The following is a 16,571-nucleotide window of genomic DNA, read 5'->3' as shown; positions in this document are numbered from 1 at the left end:
CAACAAGTGCAGCAGCTGCTTTGCCCTAATCCCCCCACAGGGGGAGTCACCGAGTGATCCTGTTTTCCATGATTGGCCCCCAGTCTACTTTATGCTTATATCCCCCAATTCCTTTGATTACAAAGTTCCTACAGAGAACTGCCAGGTTGAAAAGCAAAGTCATCCTCATTGCACCCTGTTGGCCTCGGCAGATTTTTTTTTCCCCTTTCTATGGCCTCATTTAATTCATCAACCTTGGATTCTGGACCCAGCTCCGGATCTGCTGTCTCACCCGACAGGCATGATGCACCCAGGCCTCCCCAGTCTCAATTCTCCTTTTCCAGTAATAGCCAGACAATCTATACTCTCGTCTGCTGTCCGCCAGATTTTGTTTTCCTCTTTTAAACCATCTACAAGGAAACTTTATGCTACTAAATGGAAAAGATTTTTACACTGGGCACGTCAGAATGATGTGGAATCCTTATCTGTCTCGCTTCATAGTAGTCTTGATTTCTTAATGCTTAGCAAGTTCTTCAGCAATTAAAGTTTAATTGGCAGCCGTTTCTAATTTCCATATTGAATTTGATGGTTCCACACTTGCTTCTCATAGGCTTTGTAAAACATTTTTTATGAGGCACAGTTCTGTTAAGACCTCCATTTAAAGATCCTCCTCCTCCATGGGATCTAACATTAGTACTGCAAGCCCTGGTTCATCCACCCTTTGAACCTGCACATGACTGTGATCTTAAATTTCTTTCTCAGAAAGCTTTATTTTTGGTGACCATTATGTCAATCAGACATGTTTCTGAAATTCAGGCCTTACCTGTGAAACCCCCGTATCTAATTTTCCATAAAGATAGAGTTACATTATGAAGTAATGCATCCTTTTTGCCCAAGATAGTTTCAGAACTAATATTAACCAGTCCATCACTTGAACAGTTTTCTTTCTAAATTTTTCAAACATAGGCAACTGCATTTCTTTTTACACAGAACAAAGAACTACAGATCCGTCATTTGTTTCTTGTACTGATATGAAACTGGGTAAACCAGTATCCAAAATTACTCTTGCCATATGGCTTACTGGCTGCATTTCCTTTGTTTACAACAAATTGGATATCCCTTTCCCAAAGCAAGTTCGTGCTCATTCAACCAGGTCCATAGCAACTTCCTCAGTTTTTCATTCAAGGGCTTCCGTGGATGAAATATGTGCAGCTGCGACTTGGGTTTCCCCTCATACTTTCGTGGCTCATTACAATGTGGATTTGATATCCAGAAGTAGAGCATCATTTGGCTGAATGGTGCTTAGGAATAGCCTGCTTTGAGTCCACCCTGGGATTTAGGTAGGTGGGGACTCTGTCCTATCATTTGAGGACAGAATGAAAATTGACATCAGACAAAGAAATTATGTACTCACCATGACATTCCATCTTTGTTGTCCATTTTCATTCTTCTTCATCTCCCCACCAAACAACCCCCTTCTTATTGTTTTGCTGGAAGAGTGAGTAGATATGAAAGATTTGGCATAATCCAAGCATGACAAACCTCCAGCTATAGCCTTGTCTAATCTTTTGCTATTTCTCTTTTCATGCCTTTTTTGTATAAGAATTATTTCTCAATGTTTTAGCTAACAAACAAGATCTTGGGTAACTGGGGTTGGTGCATTCTGGCTAAAGGAGAAGTCTAGAGTTCTAAGTTGCCACAAGCTTTTGCAATGGCTGAGTTGGATTCGACGGTTCTGATCTGAACCCATCAATTGAGGAAGAATGAAAATAGACAACACAGATGGAACGTTATGGTGAGTACATAACTTCTTTTTCTTAATTGTCATTTTTTTTCTGTTTTTTAAGTAGTGCAGCTTTTAGGTGCACTACATGAATTTGTAAACATGTTGTTATAAGTTATATATTGAGTATTGAAATGTAAATTACCCTTGTATCACATTCATTGCATTTTTCTTCAGTGCATTTTTTAAGTTATTTTAATCATACAAACCTTTTGTGTTTGTTTCTTTAACACTTTAGGTGATGGACAATGGAGGCCAAATAGTAGCCTAAGTGAATGTGCTCAGGATTCCCTAGTTAATACTGTACTAAATGAGGTTCAAAGCCGACCTTCAAGCAGTCTTGGGAATCAAAATATGACACCCCGGTTTAGAGCATTTTCTGTGTCATCAGCTGGTAAGTTAAGTAGGTTCAATAAATGTGTTAAATCCCAACAATAGTCAACAAAGACTGATAACATTTCTAATTCACTAGGAAACTGATGGGGAAGGATAGGATGGAGTGGCAATGTATATACATTTTGAACAGTTCCTTTTTAAAGCAATATTTATTAAATGTTGATGAAGTAAGACATGGCAGTTTTACTTAAAGAAAAATCATGGAGCAGCAGTAACAACTAAGTTTTTCTTACATTTTCAAAACTTCCCTAGAGTACCCCTACCCTTATATACAAGCCTTTTTTTTTTTGTCAATTACTGATGTTAAGTTGTCAATCTCGCCTTCATTCTTGCTGGATGGGTTCGGAGCCGATCCTCGGCTCTGACTCGGCCAATATTAAAGCTCGGGAGCTAATTCCACCGGCTCGAGGCTCCCCTATATCCCACAATGCTAGGCGGTAACTAACCAGATCTCATTTGCCACTATAGCTGACGAGGTGCTTTTCTACCGGCTCAGGCAGGTGAGTTAGAGTTTTACCTTATTAGGTACTTCTTAAACCCCCTTTTTTGTTGTCTTACCATAACCTTTTAGTTTAATTAAGTATTTAGATAAATCTACCCCTGTTTGTCGAGTCTTTTTTCCCTTTCTTCCCTTATCTTGTAGGCCTTCGGCCCCTACCCTTCCCCCAGTCCATTAGTGACTAAATTAGTTGTCCTTTTTTTCTGTTAAGGGCTTGTGTGTGTGTGTTTGTGGCTTGCTTTAGCCTTAATAATTTAATTTAATAATTTAATATTTTTTTCTGTAAAGGGTGTGTCTGTAGTGTGTTTGTGTTGTGTCAGGCACTCCATTTTACTATGTCAAAAGACAAGGTCTCAGGCTTCAAGAAGTGTGACTCGTGCTGTCAGAAACTGTCTCTGACAGACGGTCACACTTCTTGTGTGTATTGCCTGCGGCCTTTGCAACTGCAGGACTCTTGTGCTGTTTGTCATGGGATTAGCCCTAGAGTCCTGCAGGAACGCAAGAATAAACTAATCTTGCGGGGCTTATTAAAGCCTGAAGGCCCCCCGACTCAGTCTGTGTCGGGGAAGCCTTCCAAACAGTCGGCTCCGGTTCCAGAGTCGACTGCTGGAAAGACTAAGTCGGCTTCGACATCGGCTCCGACTGGAGCCGATGTTTCCAAGCCTCATACTGTTACCTCGGCTCCGGCTGGAGCCGAGGCTGATAAAACTCCGTTGGCTCCGATACTTTTATCGTAGCCACAGTCTAGGAAGAGGTCCAGATCCCCCTCTATCGGCTCTGTACATTCGGCGCCAGGATCCCCTCTTCTTTCTGAACGAAGCCATAAAACTCATTCCTCATGGTCTTCCAGGTTATCTGACCATGATTTGCAAAGGGTAGTGAGTAGACTTCTCAAGTCCGAGGCACTGGCCCAAATGCTGCATAGCCCGACTCACCAGTCAGTGGCTATTTCCGTTCCCCAATACATTCCTCCTCCGACTCCTTTGAGTTCGGAGCCAGGGCTTGTCGGAGCCATGACTGTCAGTGCATCGGATCCAATACCTTCCCTTTCGGCTCCGTCGTCTGCTCCAATCTCCTCCTTGGAGGGATCTTGGTGCCGGGCTTCCCTCATCGGCTCCGAGGGGGCGAGTGGCATCGGACCCTTGTCCGACCCTGCTCTCCCTCTCGGGGCTTCGGCGTTGGTGAGTTTGGCTCCGACATCGGCTTCGGAGCCGTCCCTGTTGGTGCCGGGGGAGTTCCTTGTCTCTTCGGATCGGGGGCCTCTGGCCTTGCCTGACAGGGGTGCCTTCGAGGTCATGCGGAGCATGCTAGAACCAGGTTCTGCCCCACAGTCATCTCCTTCAGCCCCTCCATCTACAGTGCCTGCGGTGATTTCTACTCACCCCCTTGTCTTAGACCGCAGAGAGCCAACTCCTCAAGTTTCCCCATTGGGAATTTCCTCCTCTTCCGAGGCCTCTCCTGACCCAGTAGGAGATCCCCCAAGGAAGAGGCAGTGCAAGAGGAAGCACATTGACTCCCCTGAGTCTGTCACCTCTGACACTGACTTAGAGGAATCTGAAGGTTCCCCTCGATCCCCCTCTGAGGATGTCTCCTTTGCTGCCATCCTTGAGATCCTGAAACAGAGGGGGAACTGGCCAGCCCTTAACCCTTCGGAGGATGAGTCAGTGTATCTTGAGGCGTTTGGCTCTCACCCTTCTACCTCCTGGGTGTCCCCTCCCTTTGATCCCGTTATGGAAGTGGTGGCAAGGAAGGCTTGGACGGCTCCTGACTCAGTGGAACCCACCCCGAGGAGACCATCTAAATTTATTACTGCCCCCAGAGATAAAGATCTTTTATCCAAAGGTGTCCCTGTTGATGCCATGGTGGTGGCTGCGGCCACTAAGAAGGAGTTAGCTGATCCTTCGGTTCCTGTCCATCCTCCTAATAAGGAATCTTGGACCATGGACAGGTACGGCAAGCGGATGTTCTCATCAGCGACCTTTTCAATGCGGTTGCTGAACTACTTATGCCACTTCACTCGTCTCCAGAGAGATTTACTCAAGGATATGGGTGAACTGAGGATCCTACAGCTAAGGGGTTCAAAGACACAATGAACTCCCAGTTGGCAACCCTGAATTCCATCGTTAACTCCTCCATGCGGCTGGTCTCATATGCAGCAGATGGGGCGAGTAGAGCCGCAGGCACAGGTGTTGCCTTACGACGTCATGCCTGGATGCAGCTATGCAACTTTGCGGATCCTTTCAAGGCGTCCTTCACCAATTCTCCCTTTGATGGATCATCCTTATTTGGTCCACAGGTGAAGGATACATTGACCAGGTGCGAGGTAGAAGGTAAGACTCTCTCTGCTGTAGGAGTCCGTTTTTCTACCCCGTCTAGACCCTATCCCAAAGGTCAGAGGGAAGGAAAGATGTGGTTCCACAAACAATCCCAGGGAGTCTCATCTGACGCACAAGGCCGATTCCCCTCTAGAGGCAGAGGGGGGAATAGTAATAGACGCCGCCCTAGAGGCAGAGGAGGTCCGCAAAACCAGGGTAGCAGAGAAATGTTCTCTGACAAACCCTTTCAGCATCCCTGAGGGGCTGCCCGGCTGTCCACCTTCGGAGGCAGTCGGGGAAGGTTATCCCTGTACCCAAAAGCCTGGCTTTCCCTTACTCAAGACAAATGGGTACAGTCGATCATATCCGAGGGTTACAAAATTCCCTTTATTCACATCCCAACCCAACCCAAAAGATCCCTTCCAGATGTTCCACCCAGTCTAAGGGAACAAGCAGCATTAGAAATTTCAAAGCTGCTATCAAAAAGAGCTATCCAATCAGTCCCGACAGACCAGCAAGGATCCGGAATCTACTCCAAATTCTTTTTGGTACCAAAGAAAACAGGGGACTGGAGACCCATACTGGATCTCAGCTACTTAAACAGGTATGTCAGGAAAACAAAATTCCGGATGGTCACGCTACAGTCCATTCTACCCTTCTTGGGTCAGGACAATTGGATGTGCTCGATAGATCTTCAGGACGCGTACTACCACATCAAAATGAACAGAAGCTCCAGGAGATATCTCCGCTTCAGGCTGGGAGCCAGTCACTACCAGTTCAGGGTCCTGCCCTTTGGTCTCACTACAGCCCCCCGTGTGTTCACCAAATGTATGGCAGTGGCCGCGGCTCACTTGAGACGTCAAAGATTCCAGGTGTTTCCATATTTGGACGACTGGCTCCTTACCGCCACCACCAGACATCAGCTTCTTCTATCCAGGGACTTCACCATCCAATCTTGCCAAGCTCTAGGCATTTCGATAAATTTTGAAAAATCTGCCTTGTTGCCTTGTCAATCTATTACCTTTATAGGCGCCACCTTAGACACACTCAATCTTTCAGCCAGACTCACAGAGCAGAGAGTGTCAGACATTCTGAACCAAGTTTCCCTTCTCTTACAATGCAACAAAGTCAAAGCCAGACTAGTTTTGAAGGTGTTAGGACTCATGGCAGCAGCTATTCCCCTTCTTCCCTTAGCTCGCTTTCACATGAGGATCCTCCAATGGATGCTGTTTACTCAATGGTCCTTTCAACAGCTCCCGATGTCCCATACCATATTGATAACTCAATCATGCAAGAATCAACTGTCTTGGTGGATCACATCAACTTTTCCGAGGAAGACCCTTCACTCTTCCCCTCCCAGTCGCCACGTTGACAACAGATGCCTCTCTGATCGGGTGGGGGGGGCATTATCAGGGCAGGACAGTCCAAGGCACGTGGCAACCTTTCGAGTGCCACTTGCACATAAACGTCTTAGAGATGAGAGCAGTGCTTTTAGCATTGCAAGCCCTTCACGACTCTCTTCCCACTGGGACTATTGCAATTCAAACGGACAACATGTCCGTAGTGTGGTACATCAACAAACAAGGCGGAACCAGATCATACCCTTTATGTTGAGAGGCACTCATACTTTGGCAATGGGCGATCTCTTCTCAGCGTTTTCTGATAGCAACGCACATTCCCGGGAAATCCAACGTTATTGCAGACAAATTGAGCAGGGCAATTCTCATGCCCCACGAGTGGTCTCTAAAGAAATCAGTTCTAGAAGAAGTATTCCTAAAATGGGCCCAGCCTTGCTGCGATCTTTTTGCTACTCCCCAAAACAGCAAGTGTCACGACTTCTTCACTCTCTTCCCGTTACCAGGCCATCCCACCAGAGACGCTCTAGTCCACGATTGGCCCGGGACTTCTATATGCCTTTCCCCTTTCCACTGATATCTCAACTAATTCAGAAAGCCATCGCCTTGAGAGTGACAATGATCCTCATTGCCCCTTACTGGCCTCGACAGATATGGTTCCCCTTTCTTCATCATTACCTTTTGGAGCAGCCTTGGCATCTGGACCCAGTACCAGATCTGATAACCCACCAATTGGGTCAGCTGAACCAATCTCTGCCCTCTCTAAACCTCACAGCATGGTTTCTCCGATTCCAACCTTAGCCAGGCTTCCCTCAATATCTCGCTCGGTCCGAGATATCTTGATAGCCTCTCATAAATCTTCTACCCGGAAGATTTATAGTAGCAAATGGAAACGCTTCTCCTTTTGGGCAACGTCAAAAAACATAGATCCCTTTACAGCACCTATCCAGTCTATTCTAGATTTTTTTAGCAGAACTCTTTCATTTAGGATCATCTGCATCTACCATTAGAGTTCAATTGGCTGCCATATCTAATTTTCATGTTGGTGTCTCGGAGTCTAGCATCATGGCTCACAAACTCTGTAAAGCCTTTTTAAGGGGGCGTATTTCTTCTCAAACTTCCAATCAAAGATCCCCCGCCTCAATGGGATTTGAACTTAGTTCTGGCATCTTTAATTCTTCCCCCCTTCGAACCGGCGGCTTCATGTTCTCTGAAGTTGCCTTCTTGGAAGGCACTTTTTCTGGTAGCTATAACTTCAGCGAGAAGGATATCTGAACTCCATGCTCTGTGCAGTCGTCCTCCTTACTTAGTGTTTCACAAAGACAGGGTATCCCTCCGTACTAATCCATCCTTTTTGCCTAAAGTTTCCTCTCAAATAAACCTAAACCAAATTATTGATCTCCCCGTCTTTTTCCCTAACTATTCAAACAGGTCGGAACAAAAGCTACATTTTTTTGGATGTTCATCGCCAACTTAGATATTACTTAGACAGGACTAAACAATTCAGGAAATCTAATCAATTGTTTCTGTCATATACGGAAGGGAAATTGGGCCTTCCAGTTACTAAAGTATCCCTCTCTAGATGGCTCACCTCTACAGTTACCTTCATCTATGAGATCAGACATCAAAAACTACCCTCAAGACCTAGAGCTCATTCAACTAGGGCATTAGCTACATCCGTAGCTTTTCAGGATAGGCTGCCAATAGATTCCATTTGTGCAGCAGCCACCTGGGCTTCTCCTCATACATTCATTTCACATTACAAATTGGACATGGTTTCCAGAAGCCGTGCCCATTTTGGTTCCACTGTTCTCAAGAGTCTGTTCCGATAGGCCACCCGGGATAAGTTGCTAGAGACGCGGTCCCATCCAGCAAGAATGAAGGCGAGATTGACAACTTAACATTAAGAAGTTATGTACCTACCATAACGTTCCATGTTAGTTGTCTTCTTCTCGCCTTCTTTCTTGTGTCCCACCCTCCTTCCCCCAAGCCTGGACAAACCGACAGGAATTCAGTTTGTGTTCTTCCTCTGGAAGTTGTCATTCCCACACGTTCTTCCACCTCCTTTATCCTTACTGAGGTCTGCTATACTTTTTACGCAGATTGTTTTGAGGTGGGTTTCCCTACTCCATTCTATGGAGACTAGGATTGCTTGGTATAGCTATCAAACGAGATCTGAGTAGTTACCGCCTAGCATAGTGGGATATAGGGGAGCCTCGAGCCGGTGGAATTATCTCTCGAGCTTTAATATTGGCTGAGTCGGAGCCGAGGATCGGCTCCAAACCCATCCAGCAAGAAAGAAGGCGAGAAGAAGACAACTAACATGGAACATTATGGTAGGTACATAACTTCTTATTATCACTGATGTCATTCTCTAATGTCAGGAATTCCATACCAAAACCATCTGTTGCTCTTGTCGAGTTCTTATCCCTAACAAGATTGTTGGATGCATTTATTTCTGACAACACAAAATTAATTTTTTAGTTAGTTGTTAGTTCTCGGCAACGTGCATATATTTATTTGCTCGGATCTGTAATGCATACATATTTTTCTGTCATTGTAATTGTTTCCTTATTTTTTATTTTAGTATTTTGTTTTTGGAAAAAAAAAATTGGTCTCGGATTCAGGCCTTCATGTCTACTTCAAAGAAAGCCATTATTCAGTGCAATTGTGATAGATAACTTCCACTCAAATATTTTCTCTCTCTGTCTCTCTCTCACACACACACACACACACACACACACACACACACACACACACACACACACACACACACACACACACACACACAAAATGTTATTTTGCTTGAGGTAAGAGAGGATCCTACTGACTTGATGGCCTGCAGAAGAGCTTCTAGTCCCCAAGAATTTTTTTCTTCTTGGAGAAAATTGAGGCCAGTGAAGGATAGGTTTCGGAAAGAAGAGTTTAAGGGGATGGAAGAGAGAAAAGAAAACTCAACTGCTTGTTTCTGAATATGCAGGGGCTTGATGAATTATCTGTAAAGGTACAACAAACAAAACTAAAGGGAATTGAAAAGTCCACTACATCAGTCAAGCAGCCATGATAATAATTCATCTCTGAGAAGGCCATCACTGATGCCAGCAAAGGTCCTGAACTGAACCTTAGTTAGTCCCCAATTAAAAAAAATATATATATATATTCCACCACATACTTGAACCACTGTTTGCTGCACCTTGACCAGAATCACTAGTACATTATCAGAAAGTAACCAAGGAACACATTAAACTTGTTTTACTTCCAAAACTTCATCTATGGCTAACCTTCTACAATCTCCGCTATCATCTTTCTTTGTGAAGGGGTTCTTTCAGTGATATTAAAAAGTAAAACGTCTTTGTGGAGGAATCAGGGAAAGACTAGTATTAAGGCTGACTTCACCCTTTTTCATGAGTTACATGGAGATTCTTCATAATTTCCTTCAGGCAATATTTCTGCAGGACATTTCCTTTTTCAGAGACTGAGCCTGTCGAAGGAGTACCATAATTGGCCTACTTTTGAAATTTTGAGGACCGGAGTTTATGTACAAATATGTGAAGAACATATTAGATTCATGAATGTGCTACTGCAAAGCATTCTTCCTCTAAGGTACTATAGTCTTTCAGTTAGCGTATGTAATTTGCAGGGGTGTGGGTGTGGGAGTGTTGCAAGATGTTTTAATGCTATTACACTGAGAATCAGCATTTTTTGTATTTTTTATAGAATCTCCATTTACATTTCAGTGTTGCAGGATTTGCAGATATGGATCTTGCACTTCTGACACAGAGCCCTGTCATCTGGGAGAAAAAAAAACAGTATCCGTCCAAATGATGGAAGTAATCTTGAGTATACAAGTAGCTTAACCACAACCCTAGACTGCTACTTCTGTACTTTATTAATTTTGTATCCCAAAAAGATCTGAAACTGTCTCAAAGTGTTCCACAACACTGTAATGTCTTTTTCTAGTTTTGTCAGTTATAAAGTAATATCATCTGCAAATAAAGCAAACTTTTCTTGACTACCATGCCAATTATATCCTTGAATTTCTGAGTCTTTTATTGTCTTTGCCAGTGGTTGTAAATATAATGCAAATAATAAAGAGGAAAGATGACACCCTTTCCTGGTTCCTCTACTCAAGCAGAAATTATCATAGAGGACCCCACCCATTTTAAGTTTTGCCTCCAATCTCTCATATATCCTTCTAAGCAACCTTATAATTTTTTTTCAGGAAATGTAAATGCTTTCATTGCCCTGCTGATAAGTGCCAGCTTACACTGTCAGATGCTTTCTCTGCATCAAGACCCACCAACAACAGTGGTATTTTGTTACATTCTGCTTCCCTCTAGATCATCAGTGTTCTGTTAATGTTGTCAGATGTTTGCCTTCCCTGCACAAAACCACATTGAGAAGGTAAGGCTCTGCTTAGGAATGTGCTTTGAAACTTCCCCAGACGTCCTTCTTCTGAAAGGGTTTAAAGCCTTCTATTTCAAGAAATCTGAGTGCTTTCCATTTGACTTCTCTTCACACATGGGCAGCTGTGACAGAGGTGGCCCCTTTAATTGACGCCACCCTAGAGTTAAAGGGGTCCACCAAACAAGAGCTTCAGAGGTCCTTCCTTTGAGAAGCAATTTCAGCATTCCTGAAGAGTTGCCCAACTGCTCCTTTCTGGGAGCAATCAGGGATAGACTGTCTTTAAAACTAGATTCATAGATGGCCATCAAATGCGATTTCTGAGTAAGGAATATAATATCCAGAGGTTATGTCCATTCCCTTCACCTCCATACCAGAAATAGCCCCACCTCTTCCAGGCATACCACCCCACCAGAAAAGGGAAAGGGAAAAGACCAAAGAGATTTTGCAACTCCTGCAAAAAGAGCTCTTTGGGATGCTTACCTTCATATAATAATTGCTAAAGACTCCAGAAAGGTACCTTTGCTTCCAGTTTGGAACCAGTCGTTATCAATTCCAAGTACTGCCTTTTGGTTTTAACTACAGGGTGTCCCAAAGCAAAGCTGACCCCAGTGAAAATCCATCCCTCTCTGTGGAAGCCTGAACCAGCTACCCTAGAGTTTGACCACAAATATTGAATGCATGTGATAAAAAAAATGGTATTACTAATGTTTGATCTGATGTTGTTAATCTTCGTTCATTCCTTACTGATGGGTTATCTGTTTCATCCTCAGAACTGAGCTGGCCTCATACCAAGCTCGCGTCAGCCAAAAAGCTCGAGCCAAGATCCTACCCACAATGCTCTACTCCCTGTCACCTCAGATCTCGTTTGCCGCATTGCTGTACAGCCGTGTCAAGCCACTCTCTCTCAGCTCTGTGAACAAATTTTTGAAAGTTTCTATATTGTTAGTGTTTAAAAAGTTTTCAGTTACTATCTCTGTACTCCTACCTTATCGTAACTTTAAGACTGTCTCCCTTTTGTTACCCTTTTCTACCTTTGAGGCAATTATTCATTACCATCGTTGGTAATTCTTCTTTTCTCACTTTCTTACCCTTCTGGGCAGCTTTCCTAACTTCTTGGTACTGTCGTTCTTCTTCCTTCATATAATTATGTTGGACAAGAAAAGTAGTGTTGCTTTCAAACAGTGTACGGAATGCAGCCATAAGTTACTGCTTTCCGATGGCCATGATTTATTTGTCTATTGCTTGAATGTCTCCCACCTTTCAATGGATCCCTCTTGTGGAATTTGTAGAAATTTTTCAACCAGGACTCTCAATGAGAGGAAGAATAAATTAATCCTGAAAGGCCTCCTTAAAACTCCTCTTTGCGAGGCTATCTCTGGGTTGGAGGGCTCACCCCCTCCTGCTAAACCCCGTAAGAAGCATTCTTCTTCTTCCTCCTTGAGGTCACTCACTTCATCTCCCTCTGGAGATCACAAGGAGTCGACTCACAAAAAGGTAAAAATTTCGAGCCCAGTGCTGCTATCTGTGGTCCTTTTGGCCAAAGCCTCGGGACCATCTGAGATGATTTTTACTCCAGCTATGTCCTCTTTATCACCACCGGTATCGGAGTTCCTGGTGCAGATACTTACGGCTCTGACAGTTTCATCGCAGCCTTTATTGGCACCGTCTCTACAGGTACAGTCTCCTTTGGCACCGTTGGTGCAAACTCCTTCAGCTTTGACTTTGCCAGTACTGTCCTCTACGATACAGACACCTTTGGCACCAGCATGCTGTTCGGTGCAGTCTTTTTCAGCACTGTTATTATCGGTGCAGACACCTTCCTCAATGGCACTGTATTCATCAGTGCAGACATTTGCCACACTGCCCTTTACAGTGCAGACAACTTCGACTCCTGTAGCGCTGCCTTTGTTGGTGCAGATAACTTCAACACCATTCTCCTCAGTGCAGAGACCCTCGGTTCCAGGTTCTGCACCACATGAACTAGCAAGGACCCAAGTATTCTCCTTCCTTGGATCCGTTTGTGGGAAGCTAATGTAGCCCTTTTTTAGAAAGGCCAGAATCACCTTCAGGTTTCTCTATGAGGTCAACCAGGAGCCTCTCAGTACAGGATGTGTTGCGGCTTGTCGACCAGTTGCTTGTGGCCAGGAGTCTCTCTCAACCATCTAAAGCTATGTTCCCTCATCCAGGTGACCACATTTCTCCACAGACTCCAACGTACACTCCTTCTTCGACTTCCAGGGAAGCATCAAAGCCCCTTCCTCCGACAGCAGCTTTTCTTGCTTTGACCCCAACAGTGGGCCTCATTTTGGAGCCGGAGTCGTCCTTGTGGCCTTCGGTGCACTGGGCACCGGCCTCTTCTCAGGCTAGTGGCTATGCCGTGGTGGTAGGCATTCTTGGTTCCATGCCAATTTTTTCTATGGCACCCTCCAGGAATCCTCCTCCCCTCATGCTCCACAGTCCTCTTGAGACTCCTGGTCTGGGAGTCGGCTTGTCGGAGCAGGGTGTGACCCCTGTCCCGAGGTTGTCATGCTTGGTTCCAGGCTCCCATCCCTCTTCGAGTGGTCCGGCCTTCCAGGCCATGGAGAGGGCACTTGCCTCTGCTGGCAAACCCTCCGTGTCGGTGTCCTTGCCCCTCTCTCTGTCGGAACTGTCGCAAGCCACAACCACCGGACACTGGGCACAAGGGCCTCAGGTTCCTCCCCCTCAGGAGATTCCCCTCTTTGCAATCTTCCCCAGAGCTCTCCACTGAGAAAGTCCCTTGCAAGGCTTCATGCAAGAGGAAGCACATGGACTCCACTGAAAAGTCTTTGACTGAAGATATGGACTTTGATGATGGGGAAGGGTCCCCACAGTCACCCTCTGATGAGGTGTCCTTTGGTGACATCCTCAAGATCCTAAGACAGAGGGGTGACTGGGAAGTCCTCCAACCCTTCCTCACCAGAGTCTGTATTCCTGCAGGCTTTTTTGTGCCCAACCCCCACCTCCTTGGTTACCCTACCGGCCGATGAGCTTGTCCAGCTCATCGTCCAGCATGCATGGAAGGCTCCTGACACTTTGGAAGCTATACCTCGGTGGCCTGACAAGATGTTATCTCCCCCAGCTGAGCATCCCCATTGGCCAAAATATCTTCCAGTAGATGCCATGGTGATGGTGGCTGCAACCAAAAACGACTTGACAGAAGAGAGCCAGATTGTCCATCCGCCCAGCAAGGAGTCCCAGAAGATAGATAGACTCGGGAAGCGTGTGTTTGCTTCATTGACCTTCGCCTTAAGGTCCTTGAACTACTTGGCACACTTTACAAGGCTCCAGAGGGACCTTATCAACCAACTCTCTGAAACCTTGGCGAGAGCTGTTTCTGATGAGGTGCACGACAACATAGATTCTCAGATAGCGACCCTAGAATTGAAATCCAATTCTTCCATGCGTCTTATTTCACACGCAACGGAAGGAGCGGCTAGAGCGGCAGGCGCATGTATAGTCACGAGCCGTCATGCCTGGATGCGACTTTGCGGACTCCTTTAAGGCTTCCTTTAAGAACGCCCCCATCAAGGTCACTTCATTGTTTGATGTTCTTCGTCTCACATTGCTGCAGTCATAACCTGTGGGTAGTCCGCTGTCCTCGGTCGGCCCGAATACCAAAGTGTTAGGCTGGCGTCGGTCATAGTCGCTCAGATCTGACGTCAGTACGCAGTGGTACTAAAGCGCATGACTGACGCCATATCCTCAGTCTTTCTTGCCGCATGGTCCGAAGCAGAAGCAGCGTTTGCAAGTGCCGTCAAGGCCCTGAAATTTTCGTATTCTGAGTTTCAGACCAAGACCAAGTTGGGCTAAGTACCCGTTGGAATATTTTTGTCTTTTCTTGCCTCAGTTAAATCCGGATGTCAGAAAAAGTTAATAATTGTATTTCTTGTGGGAAACAGATACCTCATAGGGACTACCACTCTCTCTGTATTCCTTGCTTGGGGCCTGAGCACGACGTAGTCGGGTGTCGCTTTTGCGCTAGATTTAATAAGCGCACCATTAAATGCAGGTTAGATTGTGCTAGACTTGTTTTTGGTAAGCGGTGCAACTACAACATGCTGTTTGTTTCTAAGGTTAAAGACATGCTGGCAAGGTGCGAACAAGATGGCAAGACCCTGTCTATCATTGGTGTCTGACACTCCACTCCTCAACGATTCTACTCCAGAAATCAGAGGAGCGGGAAGATGTGCCACAGAAACTCACAGGGCTCTTTCCGTGACGCACGTGCTGAGTTCTTCCCTAGAGGCAGAGGGGGAAACTCCAATAGAAGACATCCCTTTTGGGGCAGGGGAGGTTCGCAAAACTGGGATTTCAGAGAATCTTTTTCTGGGCAACCTTACCAGCACTCCTGAAGCATTGCCCGACTGCTCACCTCTGGAAGTGGTCAGGGGTCGTTTTTCCTTGTACCCCACTGCCTGGCAAAAACATAACCACTGATTCTTGGGTACAACGGATAATATCCAGAGGCTGTCGCATCCCCTTCCATCTCTGTCCCACCTCACCCAGGGATTTACCCGATGCCCCACCCAGTCAAAGGGAAGCAGCAGCACACGAAATCCGAAAGCTGCTATAAAAAAAAGAGTCATCCAAACATTCCCCCCAGACCAGATAGATCCGGTTTTTACTCAAGGTTCGTTTTAGTGCCAAAAAAGACAGGGGGCTGGAGACCAATTCTGGATCTCAGCACACTGAACAAATTTGTAAAAACAGAGAAATTCTGGATGGTCATAGTTCAGTCTATCTTTCCTCTTCTGGAAGAAGAAGATTGGATGCGCTCTGTAGATCTTCAGTATGCGTATTACCATATAAAAATAGAGAAGCGCTCAAGAAGATACCTCCGCTTCCGCATAGGAGCCAGTCACTACCAATTTTGAGCACTTCCCTTCGGTTTCTCTACAGCTCCAAGCGTGTTCACCAAATGCATGGCAGTGGTCATCGCTCACCTGCGACTTCAAGGAGCCCAGGCGTTTCCATACCTGGATGACTGGCTGCTCACCGCCTCCACCAAGCATCTACTGGAAGAAGCCCTAGACTACACTCTTCTCACAGCAGAACACATGGGAATCACTATAAACTGGGAGAAGTCCAGCACCACCCCAGCACTATCTGTAGAATTCATCGGGGTTTTGATGGACACGAGGAATTGCACAGCATCTCTTCCGGATCACAGACTTCAAAGAATAAGACAATAGGTTCAGCCGCTAATCTGTCACCACAACTCATCTGCTTGGTCCATACTCCAACTCTTGGGGTCGATGGCAGCCTCGATTACCATTGTTCCTCTAACCAGATTCCACATGAGACTTCTCCAGTGGTTACTTATCACTCGGTGGTACCCTCTACAACATCCTTTGTCTTTTCAGATAAGTGTAACTCAGAGATGTAAGCAAGATTTGCTCTGGTGGACGTCTCGAAATCCCGAACAATGGTTTTGCCCCCCTTCAGCCCCCATCAGCCAAAAGCCATGTGACCACGGACAACTCCCTGATGGGGTTGGTGGGGGGCTTTGTCATGGAAACTTGGTCCAGGGCACCTGTTTGGAGACAGATGCCCGTTTGAATATCAGTGTCCTGGAACTGAGGGCGGTGCTATGAGCATTCCACCTTTCCATCAGAGACTATTGCGATCCAGTCAGACAACATGTCAGTGGTCTGGTACATCAACAAGCAAGGGGGCACCAGATCTTATCCGTTATGCTGAGAAGCCTTGCGAATATGGCAATGGGTGATAGCTTCCAACCACTTTCTAACTGCAACGGACATTCCCGGGAGCTCCAATGTGATAGCTGACAAATTGAACAGGTGCATTCTACAACC

The 16,571-nt window shown here is 45.6% G+C and overlaps 1 protein-coding gene across 2 annotated transcripts in view; it reads left to right on the top strand.

Annotated features, from left to right (window-relative positions):
- ZBBX (zinc finger B-box domain containing) overlaps nucleotides 1-16,571 on the top strand; it is a 2,136,907-nt gene that overhangs the window by 1,618,505 nt on the left and 501,831 nt on the right. For both annotated transcript variants that reach the window (XM_044069997.1, XM_044069996.1), the window contains exon 17: nucleotides 2,001-2,156. In XM_044069997.1, coding sequence (XP_043925932.1) covers nucleotides 2,001-2,156 — 156 coding nt within the window. The remainder of the gene's footprint in view (nucleotides 1-2,000; nucleotides 2,157-16,571) is intronic.

The sequence above is a fragment of the Protopterus annectens genome, chromosome 4.part1, assembly GCF_019279795.1.
Source record: "Protopterus annectens isolate FY-2018-M chromosome 4.part1, PAN1.0, whole genome shotgun sequence".
Lineage (NCBI taxonomy): Eukaryota > Metazoa > Chordata > Ceratodontiformes > Protopteridae > Protopterus > Protopterus annectens.
This window is presented reverse-complemented; position numbering and strand designations above follow the sequence as displayed.